The following is a 19,769-nucleotide window of genomic DNA, read 5'->3' on the forward strand; positions in this document are numbered from 1 at the left end:
ACTTCCCACGACTATGCCTGCAGCACACGTTACAACCACAATGTTATTTAACTGGTCGTTCAGTACATTACCGTTCTATACAACATTGCTCACCGTTCTGTCATGCTGAACACACTCCTTCAAGGGTTTGCAAGTATTTATATATATATATATTTATTTTCATTTATTTTAAAAATTCATAATACAAAATGATCAACAACTTACATCGCTACATCAAACATGTATAATAAAACAAAACACAGGTATAAACTAGAAAATACAAAAAAATATATCAATATATAAAACTTTTTTTTTTAAAGAACGACAATTCTAATGCAATTGTATACACTCAGAAATAGGGATGTCTTAACGAGATAATTAAATTCAATCAAAATTATTTGTAATTTTGGTATAGAATTCTGGAACTTTTGTTTGTGTATAAAAAACATGGGGGTAGTGTTCAAAACGGTAAACATGTATTCTGCAAGGTTTTCCCAAAATTCTATCACAGATTTACATTCATAGAACGAGTGAGTCAGATTTTCACATTTTTTTGCAGAAAACGCAGATATCATCAATAGCTACAAATTTGTACAACATAGAATTACATGGATATATCTTATGTAGAATCTTAAAGTGCACTTCCTTAAATTTGTTTGGTATACAATATTTGTAAGGCATCAACCAAGCTTTTTTCCAGACAATGTCAGGAATAAGCATGTTCCAGAAAAATGTTCCTCTAGGCGTTAGTTGGTTCCGTGAATGGAAAATGTGTCTTATGTATTTATTACAACAAGATTTCTCAAGTAAGCCCACGCCTTCCAAACTGAGTTCTGGATACGCTTTGTGATCACCACCAAAGCTAAGATGAGTTTATTAGTGTAGTTAGACCACTGGAAATGGCTTCGATCACAGAAATAAACTCTCTAAAAGGTATTGGAAACTCATTCAATGTTATAAATTGTTCATATGCAAGAATATTAACCCTGTTGTCGAAAACATCAAAAACAATGTCAATATTCCTCTCATGCCAGCTAGGGTAGAACAATGACTTATTCCTTAAAGTTATGACTGAAAAAATGTGCAGGAAACATATTTTCCAGGACATTAAAGCTTGTTGGTGAAACCTAGACAATTTAGCGGATAAACACTTCCAGACCTCCTTCAGCTGATATATTTGAGAGGACTGACTTTTTTCCGTTAGTAAGATTTATTTTTCCAGATGAAGTCAAGAAAGTTTTTGATGATCTCTATACAGGTAGAGGGATTTACAAATACAGATAATGAGAAGTACACAACGCGTGACAGTCCCCTGCCTTGGACAGAAGCACTATCCCATGCATAAACAGATCCCAATGATTAAATATATTTTTTCTTAATTTTAGGAGAAATTCGAATGTTGTCTGACTAACATGGGTTTGCAAGCATCTCTAGTGACATTTTCCATGACATCTAAAAATTGAAAGTTGAAATAGCCAATGACAGTACTGCAGAGTAGGTACACGTAGGGACATTACATACACGCCCTCCTTTCAGCGGTCCAATCACGTAAGTGGTTTGTGTACTTGTCTTTCAGGTAACAACTTCACATACCGTATGAGTTCGATCAGTCAGTGAGGGACAGATTGCCTTTACTAGCTAGCTATGTAGTTAGGCCATTTACAGCTAATTATACCGAGTAATTCATGCAGTCAGGGGGCAGTCATTTTTATAATTTAACACATAGCTACGCTACTACAAATTGCCCGTATTATCAGCATTTTAACACAATCTGCACGCTTCGCTGAAATGCTTCTCCTGGCCGGCGTAAGGGATGGAAGGGCTAACAGAAGTGTGATATGCGTCCTGCTGCCCATGGCTGTCGCGGTGTTGCTGTCGGTCGGAGTTGCTGGGATCCAGGAGGAAAACAAACATGTCCAAGAACAAACGCCACAAGAGGTAGTTAGCTAGCAATCATTAATCAAATGCAATACACCGATGTTTCGCATGCATGCTAACGGTAGCATACTAGCTAACTATGGTTAGCAACTCGAAAGCATTCCACATAGATAGCTAATGCTAACTAGCTAGCCAAAGCAACGTCACCGCCACCAGTATATATTCCCCTAGTCACTGACCTCCTTTCGAGGTTCACGTTTTAGGGTCGACATAGCTAACGTTAGCTGGCTGTTCCTTTCCAGCTCGTGTGGTGTTTAGTTCCGCGTTGTTATGTCCATGTCACGAGCCCAAGTCAGGAAGTTGAACTGGCAATGAGTGAAGTAATTGATTCTCATAGCTAACAAGTATTATTGTGCCCCTCCCTCTACGTGACTTGACTACCCGCTTCAATTAGACAGCCTTTACACATTCCAAGATACAGTATGTGGACATACAAATCATAACATGGTTTTCATGGCCAACCTGTTCTGGACCTCAAGTGACATGTGTTTCCCCCTTCAACAGAAAGCACCTACTGCTCATGCCATTGGCCCTGAGGTCAGTGGAAATGACTCCAGCAAATCCGAGAACCTGGGCTTCATCCATGCCTTTGTAGCTGCCATCTCTGTCATCATTGTCTCTGAGCTGGGAGATAAGACGTTCTTCATTGCGGCCATCATGGCAATGCGCTACAACCGCCTGACTGTGCTGTTGGGGGCAATGCTAGCCCTTGGCTTTATGACCTGCATCTCGGGTTAGTGGATGAGATGGGGGGGCTGATGATCCTGGGGGTTTTCCTGGGGGGGGGGGGTTCATTCTGGTTCAAAATGGGGTATACAGTTGAAGTTGGGAGTTTACGTACACTTAGGTTGGAGTCATTAAAACTCATTTTCCAACCACTCCACAAATGTCTTGTTAACAAACTATAGTTTTGGCAAGTCGGTTAGGACATCAACTTTGTGCATGACACAAACAATTGTTTACAGACAGATTATTTCACTTATCATTCACTATCGAAAATTCCAGTGGGTCAGAAGTTTACATACACTAAGTTGACTGTGCCTTTAAACAGCTTGGAAAATTCCAGAAAATGACATCATGGCTTTAGAAGCTTCTGATAGGCTAATTGACATAATTTTAGTCAATTGGAGGTGTACCTGTGGATGTATTTCAAGGCCTACCTTCAAACTCTGTGTTTCTTTGCTTGACATCATGGGAAAATCTAAAGAAATCAGCCAAGACCTCAGAAAAAAATTGTAGACCTCGACAAGTCTGGTTCATCCTTGGGAGCAATTTCCAAATGCCTGAAGGTACCACGTTCATCTGTACAAACAATAGTACGCAAGTATAAACACCATGGGACCACGCAGCTGTCATACCGCTCAGGAAGGAGACACGTTCTGTCTCCTAGAGATGAACGGACTTGGTGCGAAAGGTGCAAATCAATCCCAGAACAACAGCAAAGGACTGTGTGAAGTTGCTGGAGGAAATGGGTACAAAAGTATCTACATCCACAGTAAAACGAGTGCTACATCGACATAACCTGAAAGGCCGCTCAGCAAGGAAGAAGCCACTGCCCCAAAACCCGCCTTTAAAAAAGCCAGACTACAGTTTATAACTGCACATGGGGACAAAGATCGTACCGTTTGGAGAAAAGTCCTCTGGTCTGATGAAACAAAAATAGAACTGTTTGGCCATAATGACCATCGTTATGTTTGCCGAAGAACACCATCCCAACCGTGAAGCACGGGGGTGGCAGCATCATGTTGTGGGGGTGCTTTGCTGCAGGAGGGACTGGTGCACAAAATAGATGGCATCATGAGGGAGGAAAATTATGTGGACATGTTGCTTCAATATCTCAAGACATCAGTCAGGAAGTTAAAGCTTGGTCGCAAATGGGTCTTCCAAATGGACAATGACCCCAAGCATTCTTCAAAAGTTGTGGCAAAATGGCTTAAGGACAACAAAGTCAAGGTATTGGAGTGGCTATCACAAACCCTGACTGCAATCATATAGACAATTTGTGGGCAGAACTGAAAAAGTGTGTAAGAGCAAGGAGACCTACAAATCTGACTGTTACACGAGCTCTGTCAGGAGGAATGGGGCAACATTCACCCAACTTATTGTGGGAAGCTTGTGGAAGGCTACCTGAAACTTTTGACCCAAGTTAAACAATTTAAAGGCAATGTTACCCAATACTATTTGAGTGTATGTAAACTTCTGACCCACTGGGTATGTGATGAAAGAAATAAAGGCTGAAATAAATCACTCTCTCTCCTATGATTCTGACATTTCACATTCTTAAAATAAAGTGGTGATCCTAACTGACCTAAGACAGGGAATTTTTACTAGGGTTAAATGTCAGGAATTGTGAAAAACTAAGTGTAAATGTGTTAGGCTGTATGTAAACTTCTGACTTCAACTGTAAGTGGTGGGCATGGCCATGGTCGATGGTGTAGTAGGTGACCAAACATTTTAGAGGCCTTCCTGTTTCCTGCAGTGATCCAATTTAGCTTTTTTTAAAGCAAATTTTATGCAATTCTACACATTTTGCCATGTGGCGGAGGTACAATGTTGCAGTTTGCTAATTTCCTGCAATTATACATATTTTGCTTTGAGGCTGAGAGAAAGAAATTCAGTTTTATAGCAAATTTCCTGAAATTCTACACAATTTGCCATGTCTTACTCTATCTGAATGACTCTTAACATCAGTGGGGGGGGCCTCATGCCATGACCAAAATACTCTTGAATGCCTAGCTTTTATTTTGGTGATTGTTAGTTATCAAATATTATCTTATTTAAAAATATCTAGGTCTATTATCTTTTCTACATACTTTATTTCGTAAACTTAAACAAAGTTTGAATTGTTTAAGTTTACACGGAAAGCTTTACAATCCCAACAATTATTTTCTTGTAAAAAATATTTGTTTTAATGTTTGGACATAGGCGGCCTGAAAAAAACACTTTTCTATGCAGAAAGCCCCCTGTGATTAGACTGGATGTGACATGGCTTCTAAGTTCATTAATGTATCCCAATTAGTTCAGATACCACTGATGAATCCTGGGTTTGTCCGAATGTTTGTCAGAATATTTGGATCTGTACAGACTACAGGGCCGTCACCTTGCCTGTTCTTTGTCTTTGTGTTTTTATCAGTGATGTTTGGCTATGCCACCACCATCATCCCCAGGATCTACACATACTACGTGTCTACGGCTCTGTTCGCCATCTTTGGTGTGCGCATGCTGAGAGAGGGGCTGAAGATGAGTCCAGACGAGGGTCAGGAGGAGCTGGAGGAGGTGCAGGCTGATATTAAAAAGAAGGATGAGGAGGTCTGTACACACACACACACACTGCCCATACCTACATTTGCATATTGTTATGCATTTTCATATTACCCTGCTGTATCTTGTTCTAGGGATTCAATGTTTGGCTTGTATTCCTATTTCCTATAGCTGCAGATGTCTAAGCTGCTAAATGGGGCTGCAGATGTGGAGTCGGGCTCAGGATCAAGCCATCCTCAGAGGAAGTGGCACAGCTTCATCTCGCCTGTGTTCATCCAGGCCTTTACCCTCACCTTCCTGGCAGAGTGGGGAGACCGCTCTCAGCTCACCACCATCATCCTGGGTGCCCAGGAGGTGAGTCCTGACAGAGCCACTGTCGAGTCTGTCTGCTTGCCTAGTCAAAATGGGACATACTGGCAAATGTTACACTGCCTTCAAACCAAGGCTATAATGCTTAGGTGTGGCAGTGGATAGAAAGTCAGTTAATGATTATGGTCAGGATGAAGAGTTGCTGTGTATGCTCAAAATGAATTATATTGTTAGGGAATTATTGTTGTGTGTTTTTTCTACTGTACTGTCATGCTTTTTGGTTCTGTGAGAATGTTAAAAATGTCATAAACCAATGCTCTGTCCAGGATCCTTTTGGAGTGGCGGTGGGTGGTACTCTGGGGCACTGTCTGTGCACAGGACTGGCTGTGGTTGGAGGAAGGATGATTGCACAGAAGATTTCTGTCAGAACTGGTAATGTTTTATTTTCTTCCTTTCAGTGTTCCTGGTCAAGTGGTCATCATAGCCTATACTGTAATACATGTAGTAGTCATCAGAATTGTGTTATGGACTGTTTTTCTCTCCTCCTCAGTTACAATCATTGGTGGGATCATGTTCCTGGCCTTTGCCTTCTCTGCCCTCTTCATCAAACCGGATGCTGGATTCTAATTGGAGGGAAGACTTTCAGGCAAATTTTGTACATATCTGTAAAGCTCAACTATGTTTATTTAGTGTGTGTGTGGTTGAGAGGGAGAAATATGGAGAATATTCTCTAATGGGACTGAGCGAGTGTGTGTGATTTCTGTTCTCTTGTCTTACTAATAAGTCTGTGATCCCTCACCAGTCTGAGTCCTGTGGCCTACACTAAGAACAAGACTTACCTCTCCCTCACACTCAGGCCCGTCAGTACTGAGCTTGGGTCTGTTTATTCATTAATTCCCCATCCTCATTATTATATTATGCTTTAAAGTCCTACTCCAATCTAATTTTCACCTCATTTAACACCTGATTTACGTAACGGGGGGCGCTTTCCTCTTTTGTTCTCTATTGCACCAGTATTGTTCCTCAAGCAAGCCGGGAAGTCAATGACATCATAGGGCACCATCAGACAAACTCATCAAAAGCCCTACTCCTTGAAGTTTGCAAAAAAAACACCTGTGTCAAAAAAAAATCTTTTTTTTTTTTACCCTTGTGTACTTTAATGTATTTATACTTGGGATATTGCTTTTCAATAGGAAAAGTACAACAACAAAAAATATGCCGGCTGAACACTGACTCCAGGTCTGTCCCATGGAGTCCAGTGTTATGGCCACTGTGAAGCGATTCAGTCCCTTTGATCTATGGCCAGGCCTCAGGCCAACTCCCATAAGTTTTGTTCCCCTCAGAATATCATCTGAGAACAGTAACATTGGGCTGCCTTTGCTTCATAAACCCCATAATTAGTTGATCTACCATTTCTCCAGCTGTATCAGGGATGTGAATCTTTTCACGGTTGTGAGTATTACTGTTCAGCGATTTCCATCTGCTAGACAGGTCATGCCAGTTCTAAGCATCATGGGGATCTTGAAGCAGCAGTAACCCATTCAGTGTCAGTATTCTACATTCCAGCTTCAAGGCAGTAAAGGGGGGAAAACACTCCACGGCCAGTGTGTCCCAATGGAGGCTGTGGGGGGAGCTATAGGAGGATGGACTCAATGTCTGGAATAGAACCGTATCAAACCCGTTTGACTCCGTTCCATTAATTCCATTCCAGCCATTACAATGAGCGCTTCCTCCTATAGCTCCCCCATCAGCCTCTGGTCTGTCTGCCACTCATATTGCTACTAGGGTTTATTAAGAGGTTGTGTCTGATGCCTACTGGCGACGAAATCATGGAACAAAATATTTCTTTGCTTCCTCCTAAATTTCACTGCCGATAAAAAGGACCTAAGCCACTAAGTCTACTGCACCTGTCCTGAGTGGTTGGTTATGGTAGTTATTTACAACTTTGAGGCACAGATGAGGATTTTGTTCTTGTTAAGGTTTGTATTTTTTTTGAAGGTACTGTAGAGAATAATCTTTTTTTTTTTTTTTTAAGTGCACAGGGTAATGTGACTCCATTGTCAATATTTGACCAGTTGTACCCTGTGACGACCAAACAGGCGTGTACATGTACGTGGTTTGAGACAGATGAACTTTTGATTGTTGTAAATCCTGATCAATGCTTAAATGCTCAATAAAACCTGTCTTGCCTAGACTCTCTTACCGTAACTACTTTTTCAGCCCCTACATTTTATGTACCAAGTTATTCTGGATATTTACATTTGTTATTTAGCAGACGCTTAGTCTTATCCAGAGAGACTTACAGGTGCAATTAGGGTTAAGTGCCTTGCTCAAGGGCACAGATTGATTTTTCACCTAGTCAGTTCATGGATTTGAACTACCAACCTTTCAGTTACTTGCCGGATATGAGTGATTGCAGCGAATTGCAAGCAGGTTTCTTACCTGACCATTGACACTCGATTTCTGGTTTGGTTTGTCCATCAAATTATTTTTCAACTGAAAACATCAAGTTGTTTTTATTGAGTAAGGGGAGAAAACAGCACTGTTTGCTTTAAAATGTTCCATTATATTTAGTGTACGTATGATTAGTCTGGCTCTAGAAACTCATTTATAGCAGTACACTCCTTGCAGGGATATTAAAATGCCTTCAGAATATGTGTCTTAAGGTTTTCACACAACTTAATTTAGCTATGCTGCAGAGCAGGGTTAGCACCACAGAAATAAAATGGGTAGAACAGACTGCACTCTAAGTCCACACAGGGTTCAAGGAATGAAACTCCAGAATGTGAAATGTCAGAATAATAGTTAAGAATGATTTCAGCTTTTATTTATTTTATCACATTCCCAGTGGGTCAGAAGTTTACATACACTCAATTAGTATTTGGTAGCATTGCCTTTAAATTGTTTAACTTGGGTCAAACGTTTCAGGTAGCCTTCCACAAGCTTCCCACAATAAGTTGGGTTAATTTTGGCCCATTCCTCCTGACAGCTGGTGTAACTGAGTCAGGTTTGTAGGCCTCCTTGCTCTCACATGCTTTTTCAATTCTGCCCACAAATGTTCTATAGGATTGAGGTCAGGGTTTGTGATGGCCACACTTTGTTGTCCTTAAGCCATTTTGCTACAACTTTGGAAGTATGCTTGGGGTCATTGTCGATTTGGAAGACCCATTTGCGACCAAGCTTTAACTTCCTGACTAATGTCTTGAGATGTTGCTTCAATATATCCACATCATTTTCCTACCTCATGATGCCATCTATTTTGTAAAGTGCACCAGGCCCTCCTGCAGCAAAGCACCCCCACAACATGATGCTGCCACCCCCGTGCTTCACGGTTGGGATGGTGTTCTTCAGCTTGCAAGCCTCCCCCTTTTTCCTCCAAAGATAATGGTCATTATGGCCAAACAGTTCTATTTTTGTTTCATCAGACCAGAGGACATTTCTCCAAAAAGTACAATCTTTGTCTCCATGTGCAGTTGCAAACCGTAGTCTGGCTTTTTTATGGTGGTTTTGGAGCAGTGGCTTCTTCCTTGCTGAGCGGCCTTTCAGGTTTGTCGATAGAGGACTCATTTTTACTGTGGATATAGATACTTTTGTACCTGTTTCCTCCAGCATCTTCACAAGGTCCTTTGTTGTTCTGGGATTGATTTGCACTTTTCGCACCAATGTTCGTTCATCTCTAAGAGACAGAACGCGTCTCTTTCCTGAGGGGTATGACGGCTGTGTGGTCCCATGGTATTTATACTTCCAAACTATTGTTTGTACAGACGAATGTGGTACCTTCAGGCGTTTTGAAATTGCTCTCAATGATGGACCAAACTTGTGGTCTACAATTTGGTTTCTGAGGATTTCGTTTTCCCATGATGTCAAGTAAAGAGGCACTGAGTTTGAAGGTAGGCCTTGAAATACATCCACAGGTACACCTCCAATTGACTCAAAATATGTTAACTAGCCTATCAGAAGCTTCTAAAGCCATGATGTCATTTTCTGGAATTTTCCAAGCTGTTTAAAGGCATAGTCAACTTAGTGTATGTAAACGTCTGACCCACTGGAATTGTGAAACAATGACTTATAAGTGAAATAATCTGTCTGTAAACAATTGTTGGAAAAATGACTTGTGTCTTACACAAAGTAGATGTCCTAACCGACTTGCCAAAACTATAGTTTGTTAACAAGAAATGTGTGGAGTGGTTGAAAAACAAGTTTTAATGACTTCAACCTAAGTGTATGTAAATTTCCGACTTCAACTGTATGTTGGTCCGTTCTACTGATTTCTGGGCACCCTCAAGGATTAATGTGTTTGAATTTTGTGGTTCAACTAATATGGTGTCACAGAACTACCCAGAAGTTGTGGAATGTTTTACTTGACTAAAATGCTGAGAAATGCATTGAACTACAAACTGTCCATTCTACTTGTTCTAACTCTATAATTAAAAGTATTATGGGTTAGCCCAAGTCAAGAACAGCTGGTGTAAAAAAGTGACACATGGCACAATTGAGTCATAGCCAATGGCTAAGAGATATTGAGTATTAAAACAGCATTTTCCAGTTCCAGGTGCTTTCTGCAAAGTGTACTGCACAGATTAATTTCATGAGCCAAACAAGTGTTCTGCAAAGAACACCACACACACAAAGATTAAATGATAGAAAGAAGAACACTCACTGATAGACATTCAGAACATCTAGTGCGTACAGTACCAGTCAAAAGTTTGGACACCTACTCTTTCCAGGGTTTCTTCATTTTTACTATTTTCTACATTGTAGAATAAATGAAGACATCATAATAATGGAATCATGTAGTAACCAAAAAAAGTGTTAATATAAAATATTTTCATTTGTTTAAAGATTCTTCAAAGTAGCCACCCTCAGCCTTGACAGCTTTGCACACTCTTGGCATTCTCTCAACCAGCTTCATGAGGTAGTCACCTAGAATGCATTTCAATTAACAGGTGTGCCTTGTTAAAAGTTAATTTGTTTTATTTACTTTTAATGTGTTTGAGCCAATCAGTTGTGTTGTGACAAGGTAGGGTGGTATACAGAAGATAGCCTTATTTGGTACAAACCAAGTCCATATTATGGCAAGAACAGCTCAAATAAGCAAAGAGAAACAACAGTCCATCATTACTTTAAGACATGCAGGTCAGTCAATCTGGAAAAGTGCAAGAACTTCAAGTGCAGTTGCAAAAACCATGAAGCGCTATGATGAAACTGCCTCTCATGAGGACCACCACAGGAAAGGAAGACCCAGAGTTACCTCTAATGCAGAGGTGACATTGTCAGTCATTTATTTAGAATTCAAGGCACACTTAACCAGCATGGCTACCACAATATTCTGCAGCGACACGCCATCCCATCTGGTTTGCGCTTAGTGGGACGATCTGTTTTTCAGGACTATGACACAACACACCTCCATGCTGTGTAAGACATCAGACGACCCACCTCCACAATCACCCGACCCCAACCGAATTGAGATGGTTTGGGATGAGTTGGATTGCAGAGTGAAGGAAAATCCGCTAACAAATGCTCAGAATATGTGGCAACTCTTTCAAGACTGTTGGAAAAGCATTCCAGGTGAATCAGTTTGAGAGAATGCCAAGAATGTGCAAAGCTGTCATCAAAGCAAAGTGTGGCTCCTTTGAAAATATATTTTGATTTGTTTAACACATTTTTTTGGTTACTACATGATTCAATGTGTTATTTCATAGTTTTGATGTCTTCATTTATTCTACAATGTAGAAAATAGTACAAATAAAGAATCACCCTTGAGTGAGTAGGTGTGTCCAAACTTTAGACTGGTACTGTACATTAGAACATGATTCACCACCTTTTACATTGGGCTTCCCATCTGGGTATTAAAACCAGGTATAACCATTTATTCCCATCTTTCACTTTGGATACAAAACATCAATACCACTCCCTCCATTTTCCCCACCTCACATAGTCTGGGTTGAATTACCTTATTGTAGCCTTTTGAGAAACAACATAGGGGATCCCTACTTTGATACGTCCAATAAACATGTGGATAAGTCTTAAGGGTCATTTGTTAAAAGGTACCATGAATGTGGTCATCCTAGAGATGATCCAAAATATTAATCTAGCATTCCTAATTGTTAAAACTTAATAAAAACAAAAAAATGTATCTAGTATTCCTCATCACATTTTCAGAGAATTTATAACATTTATTGGGAAAAAGAAACCAATTACATATGATGTTAAATAGGTATTTCTTTAAATATTTCTGTACACCTTTGCATAACCATGAGCTTGTGATGAGCTCATGATGAGTTCTGTTTTGGGTACATTAGATCAACAGTCCTCACGCATGTCACAGTTTGTTTAATTCCTTTCTCATTTGAGGTAACGCATTGGGTAGGATTTTGTTTTGCTTTCTTTTCTACACAGAGAACGCAGTATATTACAGTGTATGACCTTATATATCTATCTACTCGCTCAATTCATCGTTTGAGGTCTAGCTTGGCCATAGAAAAATAATCTTAAAATCTGAGGTTTGTTTTCTGTTAAAATACTTTTAACTAAGCCCTCCTCGACTATTCATTTATTTATGCATGACCGTCTTCAGACAGCTATGTTAGCGTTTGATATTGAATTACATTCATTCAAGTATTGCACTGCCTGACCCGGTACTGGTAGCTGTAAGGTTTATCACGCCATTGGTGGCACAGGTTTACTTTGTGTCCCAAAAAAATATTATAAAATCACAGTGACCAAACAACTTTACGTAAGAGTCACGGACAGTTTCGGTACAACGTGTTGAATAAATCTGTGTCGATATGCATTACTGGCAAGACAATAACTTTGTGGTTATAAGAAGTACCAGCTAAGTTCTGCTGTACATGGCAATGCACCACCAATAACCTAGCAGCAGGGACCACCATTTGCACTAAGCGTGAATTTCAAAAAGCACGAGACGAGCAGACTGACTTACTGCACTGTAAACACAAGGGCCTGGGACTGTTTTGCCATGAGGTACATGAACATACTGTACATTTGGAAAGTATTCAGACCCCTTGACTTAATCCACATTTTATTACATTACAGGCTTTTTCTAAAATGTATTACATATTTTTTTCCTGATCAATCTACACACAATACTCCAAAATAACAAAGCACATACAAATGTATTAAAAATACAATTATTCAGACCCTTTGCTATGAGACTCGAAAATTAGATCAGATGCATCCTGTTTCCATTGATCACCCTTGCTGTTTCTACAACTTGATTGAAGCTCACCTGTAGTAAATTCAATTGACTGGACATGATTTAGAAAGGCAAATACCTGTCTTTATAAGGTCCCACAGTTGACAGTGCATGTCAGAGCGAGCAAAAACCAAGCCATGAGGTCAAAGGAATTGTCCATAGAGCTCCGAGACAGGATTGTGTCGAGGTACAGATCTGGGGAAGGGTACCAAAACATTTCTGCATCATTGAAGGTCCCCAAGAACACAGTGGCCTCCATCATTCTTAAATGGAAGAAGTTTGGAACCACCAAGACTCTTCTTAGAGCTGGCCGCCCGGCCAAACTGAGCAATCGTGGGAGAAGGGCTTTGGTCAGGGAGGTGACCAAGAACCCGATATCACTGACAGAGCTCCAGAGTTCCTTTGTGGAGATGGGTGAACCTTCCAGAAGAACAACCATCTCTGCAGCACTCCACCAATCAGGCTTTTATGGTAGAGTGGCCAGACAGAAGTCACTCCTCAGTAAAAGACATGACAGCCCGCTTGGATTTTGCCAAAAGGCACCTATAGACTCCCAGACCATGAGAAACAAGCTTCTCTGTTCTGATGAAACCAAGATTGAAGTCTTTGGCCTGAATGCCAAGCATCTGGAGGAAACCTGGCACCATCCCTTCAGTGAAGCATGGTGGTGGCAGCATCATGATGTGGGGAGTTTTTTCAGCGGCAGGGACTGGGAGACTAGTCAGGATCGAGGTAAAGATGAACGGAGAAAAGTACAGAGAACCTTGATGAAAACCTGCTCCAGGGCGCTCAGGACCTCAGACTGGGGTGAAGGTTCACCTTCCAACAGGACAACGACCTTATGCAGACAGCCAAGACAATGCAGGAGTGGCTTCGGGATACGTCTCTGAGTGGCCCAGCCAGAGCCCGGACCCAATAGAACTCTCTGGAGAGACCTGAAAATAGCTGTGCAGCAACACTTTCCATCCAACCTGACAGTGCTTAAGAGGATCTGCAGAGAAGAATGGGAGAAACTCCCCAAATACAGGTGTGCCAAGCTTGTAGCATCATACCCAAGAAGACTCGAGGCTGTAATCACTGCCAAAGGTACACACAAAGTACTGAGTAAAGGGTTTGAATACTTATTTTTTTATTTTATACATTTGCTAAAATAAAAAATAAAACGTTTTTGCTTTGTCATTATGGGGTATTGTGTGTAGATTGAGGAAGAAAAAAACTATTTAATCAATTTTAGAATACGGCTGTAACGTATCAGAATTAGAAAAAAAGTCTAGGGGTCTGAATACTTTCCCAATGCACTGTAGATTGGAGCAGCCAGCCATGTTAGAGACCGGAGCAGGAAATGACCCCTAGAGGGCCCAGACATTCTACATAGTGTTGTGCTATGATACCAGAGAGGTTTGATATGTGATTTTCTTCCACCAATAAAAAGTGAAATAATGTAGGTTTCACACAGTCCTCAATAAAAAAAAATGCCATCTATTAAGAAAAGTCCATTGAAATCGAACAGACCACAAAGATAAATGCTACCAATTAAACAATAACTTCTTTCTGACCACATGATTCAGGATTGTCACACTGAAAATCGAGGAATGAGGGAAATGCCCAAGCAAGCATAACTAAATAGTTTGGCAATAGTTTTTTTCTTGAGATGAACATAACTTGTCACGATAAGGGACAGGATTAGTTAACATTCAATACGACTACTACTAAAGTGCCATTCTACAGAGGCCCCTGACAGGAAATGAGCAGCTTGGAAAACCAGAGGCTCGACCCCGAAGAGCCCCACTCCACAACATTTACAATAGAAACCTGGAAATCCCCTATAGAAGTTAATATGGCAACGTACATTACAACCAGTTCATAGGACCCCACTCAACAAACATTGTTTTAAATTTGCCATGGCAAGCGACACCCCATCAGCACGACAATCAAACCATCACCTTATAACACAGTTACGTGGGGATAAGTACTGTCTGACAGAAGCGGCAGAGGAGCAGGAGCAGAAAAACTTCAAACATACCACATCTGTTATCCATATGATGAATTGTTTCAATTCATTCTCTTGGCAGGTCCAACTAACACCAGTTTCACTTATTTCAGAGGTAATTTGTGTTCTAGGCCATGGATCAAATAGCCTTAGCATTCGCTCTATACTTGTCTGGACTGGGCTTAGCCATAGTACACATTAGGAAACATTTTTGTAGTTTCTCTTCTCCCATTCAAACAACTGAGAAGTGGAGAATACTGTCTGTAAGGGGTACTTAGTGTTAGAGAGGTATAAATAAGTGCTATATGTTTACTTTAATGACCCCAGCAGCTCAGATTTGCATTTCTTGGTTAAAACAGTAACCCCCCCCCCATCCCATCCCACCACACACTATAATGCCTCCAGCACTGTCTGACTGGCTTTAGATAAAACAAGCTCACTTTATTAACACATGAAGATGAACTCAGATCACAACAATTGCTAGCGGCATTCTGTCCAAACACTTATTTGATGAGATCCACTATCATTTAATGTTCTAAAGAGGAGAAAGATCACTCGTTTGTTTGTTCTGACATTGCCAACCCATAAAACGCTTAATAGGAGATAAACATGCTGTAGTTGCAAGTGACAGGAGAGAGTAGGAACATAAGGGGATGCATTTCATTCATAGAACAGACACTAGATTTCTAACGGCAGAAATAGGATAATGTGCAGAAATATCACTGAGTGAATTGCATTTCTGAGTTTAAGGTAATTTTTGTGACCATTTAAAACGTAATTGAATATATATTTATATGAGAATACTCGTTTTTCTACACAAGCCTTTAGGGCTAAAAAAGTACAGTATTGTAAAGCACTAGTATAGTCTGTACCTAGAGGTACTTTGCATGCTTCGCTATGAGCGTTACGAGATCACACTAAAACAGTCATAATGCCTCACTCATATTTAAATCAACTAAAGATAAACACTAAGGACTTTTTAAAAGTAAAAAAATGTTTATGAATAGCTAAATGTTTATGAATAGCTATGTCAACTGTTATGAGGCATGATGGCAGAGAAAATAATGAGCTCGTAAGCTTTCCATAGGATACGTTTAAAGTATTTTTGGTAAACTTTGGGTCTTTGCTTTATTTACAATTTAAAATATTGTTCTGAGTAAAATCATGTATCTATTTAGTCCTCAACATGTCGTGTTGGACCACAATATATATTCTAAAAAAATATTGTAACTTTAAAACATTTCTGTTTTTAATCTCAATAGAGGAGTTTTATTAAAACTACGAAAGTGAGGAAGAGGATGAAACAAACTGTGACATGACCAGCAGCATCAGCTCCACAGACACCCACGGTCCCAAAAAGACACACGGCCCCTGGGAAGAAGAAAATCTGTGAAAAGATCAGCCATTAAGCGTGTTTAGGTTCTTTTTTTTCATAGAGTACTAGAAAAAAAGGTATATTCAAAGCTACAAATAACAGACTATGCTTTTAATTTCATGCATCATATAAAATATTAGTTATTTTTCTTTTTTTCCATATATTTACATATTATTTTTTGTTCTGTACAATAAAAGTTCAATCCACATGACATTCTTAAAAATATTTTCTGACCCATAATTACTTTGACATGAAAAACAATATGAGAAAACCAGAAAACAAACGAGGTGTCTGTCTACTCTCTGTAGGACTTCTTTGAAGCCTTGATTGAAGCTCCAGACTGGATCGTCCTGCATAAATAAAATCTGTGAGGGTGACGGGAGCACACACTGAACACACAACAAGAGGGCAGGGTAGGGGACAAGCACTGGCCCCTGTCACAGTGGTGAGGGGACCTCGACAGAGTGGAGGTCTCTGTGGGAAAGAGGTCTAAGCATGGCCATGAAGCGGAGCGACTCCGTGCTCACTGTGAGCACAGCATTGTTTTCTATCCGACGCGCCAGTGGCTCATGAGTTCAGTGCAGGCAGCCAGAGATCCATCTATTGATCCATCACAAACTCTACAGACCAAGTTGAAGCAGGGTAGTCTTAGAGGCATAGTTTCAATACTGCTTTCTCAACCGATCTCTTCACCCCATCACACAGACTTGGTTCAGTCCACATGTCTGATCGGACGTTGCCAGGTTACTGGGGCTGTGTGCTGGAGCGGCCTGACATGCTATCTGCCCTGTGAGAGGCCAGCTGCTGCTCCTGTTGCTGCTGTTGTTGGAGCTGTTGTTGCTGTTGTTGTTGCTGCTGCTGGAGTTGTTGCTGCTGCTGCTGATGTTGCTGTTGTAGCTGCTGCTGCTGCTGGTGTTGTGTGCTGGCGAAGGCTCCTTGCTGCTGCAGCGGGAATGCCGTTTGCAGGATCAACTGGGTGGACTGGTTTCCATGGAGCAGCCGAGGTCCCTAGATAGGAAGAACAGAGAGGTGAGTGGCTGGTCAGAATAGGGACAAGTACCGGATCTACCTTTAGAAACGTTACTCTCTGGTGGTCACCTCACCTGGAGGAACTGTGTTTGTTGCTGGGCCAGCCCTTGCTGTGTGGCTTCGGCCTGAGACTGAGCCTGCTGCTCCTGCTGCTGAGGCTGCTGCTGGGCAATGCTGATGGTCTGAGTCTGGCCCTGCTGAGGAGCGAATGCTGTCACCACCTGGCCCATGAACATGGTTGTAGGGACCATGACCGCTCCACACGCCATCGGCCCAGTCACCAGCTTAGTCAGCAACTGAGATCCAGCAGGGAACCTGCGAGAGATGAGGGAGTGAGGGTGGTAATGAATGAGCAACAGATTTTTTTAAACAGACACATGAAAATGTATGCAAATCCTGTGGATAATCAGCATATTTCTCAGTAACATCAGCCACTGAGTGTGGCGCATACCGAGTGAGAGGAGAACATACCCTGTTGGTGGCATCGTGTACCTGATCTGTCCCGAGCGGTCCTGGGCAAAGTTTGCCATGGCAGCTGTGTTGTTGCTGCTGTTCTGAGCCAAGTTGGTAGCGATCTGGACCACATTGGCCTGGTTGGGCTGAGAGATCATCATGGTGTTGTAGAGGGAAGCCGGCAGGGCACTCTGCTGGGGCGGCAGAGAGTGAGTCGACCGCACTGAAGACTGTGAGAGGACAGAGCTGGTGTCTCGTAACAGGTTCTGTTGTTGGGGCTGGGACTGCTGCTGGGGTTGTTGTTGGACCGTATTCTGCTGTGGAGTGCTGCCCTGCAGACTGCCTGAAGACACCATTTGGCCATGCATGGTGAGAGCACCTCCTGGCTGCATGGTGGTCCCGTGTGCCAGCTGCACAGAGCCCAGGCTCAGCCCACTTGTACCCGGCTGGAGAAACATCTGCACCAGAGCAAATACCACAGAGTAAGACTAATCTCCTTTCATAGACAAACACAGGCATAATGACAGATGCATGCATCCACGCAAATGTGCAGACCTTTTGGTTCAAGTACTCACACAGTTCTACATAAGCGGGCAGGTGGTTAGTATATGAGGCCCAATAGCGCTATTCCCCAGACAGACAGTAGGGGGCAGTGCTCACCTGTAGGCCATGGCCCTGCACCTTGTTGAGCTCTTCCTGGATCTGCCTGAGCTCCTGCTGCTGCCTCTGGATGTTGGCCTCGATCATCCTGGTCCTCTGCTCCAGCTGATCCTTCAGGTGCTGCATTGCGTCCAGCTGGGTGGAAAACTGTACCATGGGCTAACAAAGTTACCTGTCTTTCAAAGATAATTCGTAAAAATCCAAATAACTTCATAGATCTTCATTGTAAAGGGTTTAAATACTGTTTCCCATGCTTGTTCAATGAACCATAAACAATTAACGAACATGCACCTGTGGAACGGTCGTTAAGACACTAACAGCTTACAGACGGTAGGCAATTAAGGTCACAGTTATGAAAACCTAGGACACTAAAGAGGCCTTTTTACTGACTCTGAAAAACACCAAAAGAAAGATGCCCAGGGTCCCTGCTCATCATGCCTTAGGCATGCTGCAAGGAGGCATGAGGACTGCAGATGTAGCCAGAGCAATAAATTGCAATATCCGTACTGTGAGACGCCTAAGACAGCGCTACAGGGAGACAGGACGGACAGCTGATCATCCTCGCAGTGGCAGAACCACATGTAACAACCCCTGCACAGGATCGGTACATCCGAACATCACACCTGCGGGACAGGTACAGGATGGCAACAACAACTGCCCGAGTTACACCAGGAACGCACAATCCCTCCATCAGTGCTCAGACTGTTCGCAATAGGCTGAGAGAGGCTGGACTGAGGGCTTGTAGGCCTGTTGTAAGGCAGGTCCTCACCAGAAATCACCGACAACAATCTCGCCTATGGGCACAAACCCACCGTCACTGGCCCAGATAGGACTGGCAAAAAGTGCTCTTCACTGACGAGTCGTGGTTTTGTCTCACCAGGGTGATGGTCGGATTCGTGTTTATCTTCGAAGGAATGCGCGTTACACCGAGGCCTGTACTCTGGAGCGGGATCGATTTGGAGGTGGAGGGTCCGTCGTGGTCTGGGGCGGTGTGTCACAGCATCCTCGGACTGAGCTTGTTGTCATTGCAGACATTCTCAACGCTGTGCGTTACAGGGAAGACATCCTCCTCCCTCATGTGGTACCCTTCCTGCAGGCTCATACTGATATGACCCTCCAGCATGACAATGCCACCAACCACACGGCTCATTCTGTGCATGATTTCCTGCAACACAGGAATGTCAGTGTTCTGCCATGGCCAGCAAAGAGCCCGGATCTCAATCCCATTGAGCACGTCTGGGACCTGTTGGATCGGAGGGCGAGGGCTAGGGCCATTCCCCCCAGAAATGTCTGGGAACTTGCAGTTGTCTTGGTGGAAGAGTGGGGTAACATCTCATAGCAAGACCTGGCAAATCTGGTGCTGTCCATGAGGAGGAGATGCACTGCAGTACTTAATGCAGCTGGTGGCCACACCAGATACTGACTGTTACTTTTGACCCCCCCTTTGTTCAGGGACACATTATTCAATTTCTGTTAGTGACAGTTTATGTCTCAGTTGTTGAATCTTGTTATGTTCATACAAACATTTACACATGTTAAGTTTGCTGAAAATAAACGCA

General features: G+C 42.1%; 2 protein-coding genes across 9 annotated transcripts in view; one reads left to right on the forward strand and one right to left on the reverse strand.

Annotated features, from left to right (window-relative positions):
* The first annotated feature begins 1,529 nt into the window (after positions 1–1,529).
* Positions 1,530–7,681, forward strand: LOC139409368 (putative divalent cation/proton antiporter TMEM165). The gene is made up of 6 exons (XM_071154411.1): positions 1,530–1,917; positions 2,422–2,650; positions 5,051–5,226; positions 5,350–5,532; positions 5,814–5,919; positions 6,038–7,681. Exons 1-6 carry the CDS (start codon positions 1,768–1,770, stop codon positions 6,112–6,114), a joined length of 921 nt encoding a protein of 306 aa, XP_071010512.1. The 5' UTR covers positions 1,530–1,767; the 3' UTR covers positions 6,115–7,681.
* Positions 7,682–15,302: 7,621 nt separating this feature from the next.
* The window catches only part of LOC139409369 (circadian locomoter output cycles protein kaput-like), a 49,247-nt gene continuing 44,780 nt past the window's right edge, over positions 15,303–19,769 (reverse strand). For 5 of the 8 annotated variants that reach the window (XM_071154413.1, XM_071154416.1, XM_071154414.1 and 2 more), the window contains 4 exons: positions 18,211–18,357; positions 17,569–18,008; positions 17,172–17,412; positions 15,303–17,076 (listed from right to left, as the gene is read on the reverse strand). In XM_071154413.1, the coding sequence (XP_071010514.1) occupies positions 16,813–17,076; positions 17,172–17,412; positions 17,569–18,008; positions 18,211–18,357 (1,092 nt within the window). In that variant the 3' untranslated portion in view covers positions 15,303–16,812. The remainder of the gene's footprint in view (positions 17,077–17,171; positions 17,413–17,568; positions 18,009–18,210; positions 18,358–19,769) is intronic. The other 3 variants (XM_071154417.1, XM_071154412.1, XM_071154418.1) reach the window with 1 other exon arrangement.

This window comes from Oncorhynchus clarkii, chromosome 5 (assembly GCF_045791955.1).
Source record: "Oncorhynchus clarkii lewisi isolate Uvic-CL-2024 chromosome 5, UVic_Ocla_1.0, whole genome shotgun sequence".
NCBI classification, from domain to species: Eukaryota; Metazoa; Chordata; class Actinopteri; order Salmoniformes; family Salmonidae; genus Oncorhynchus; species Oncorhynchus clarkii.

Excerpts from the sequence above, each read along its gene's own strand:
- LOC139409368 (XM_071154411.1), top strand. The coding sequence starts at position 1,768 with ATGCTTCTCCTGGCCGGCGTAAGGGATGGAAGGGCTAACAGAAGTGTG. Across the intron at positions 2,651-5,050 it reads CTTTATGACCTGCATCTCGG|TGATGTTTGGCTATGCCACC; the intron begins GTTAGTGGATGA and ends TGTTTTTATCAG. Across the intron at positions 5,227-5,349 it reads TTAAAAAGAAGGATGAGGAG|CTGCAGATGTCTAAGCTGCT; the intron begins GTCTGTACACAC and ends TATTTCCTATAG.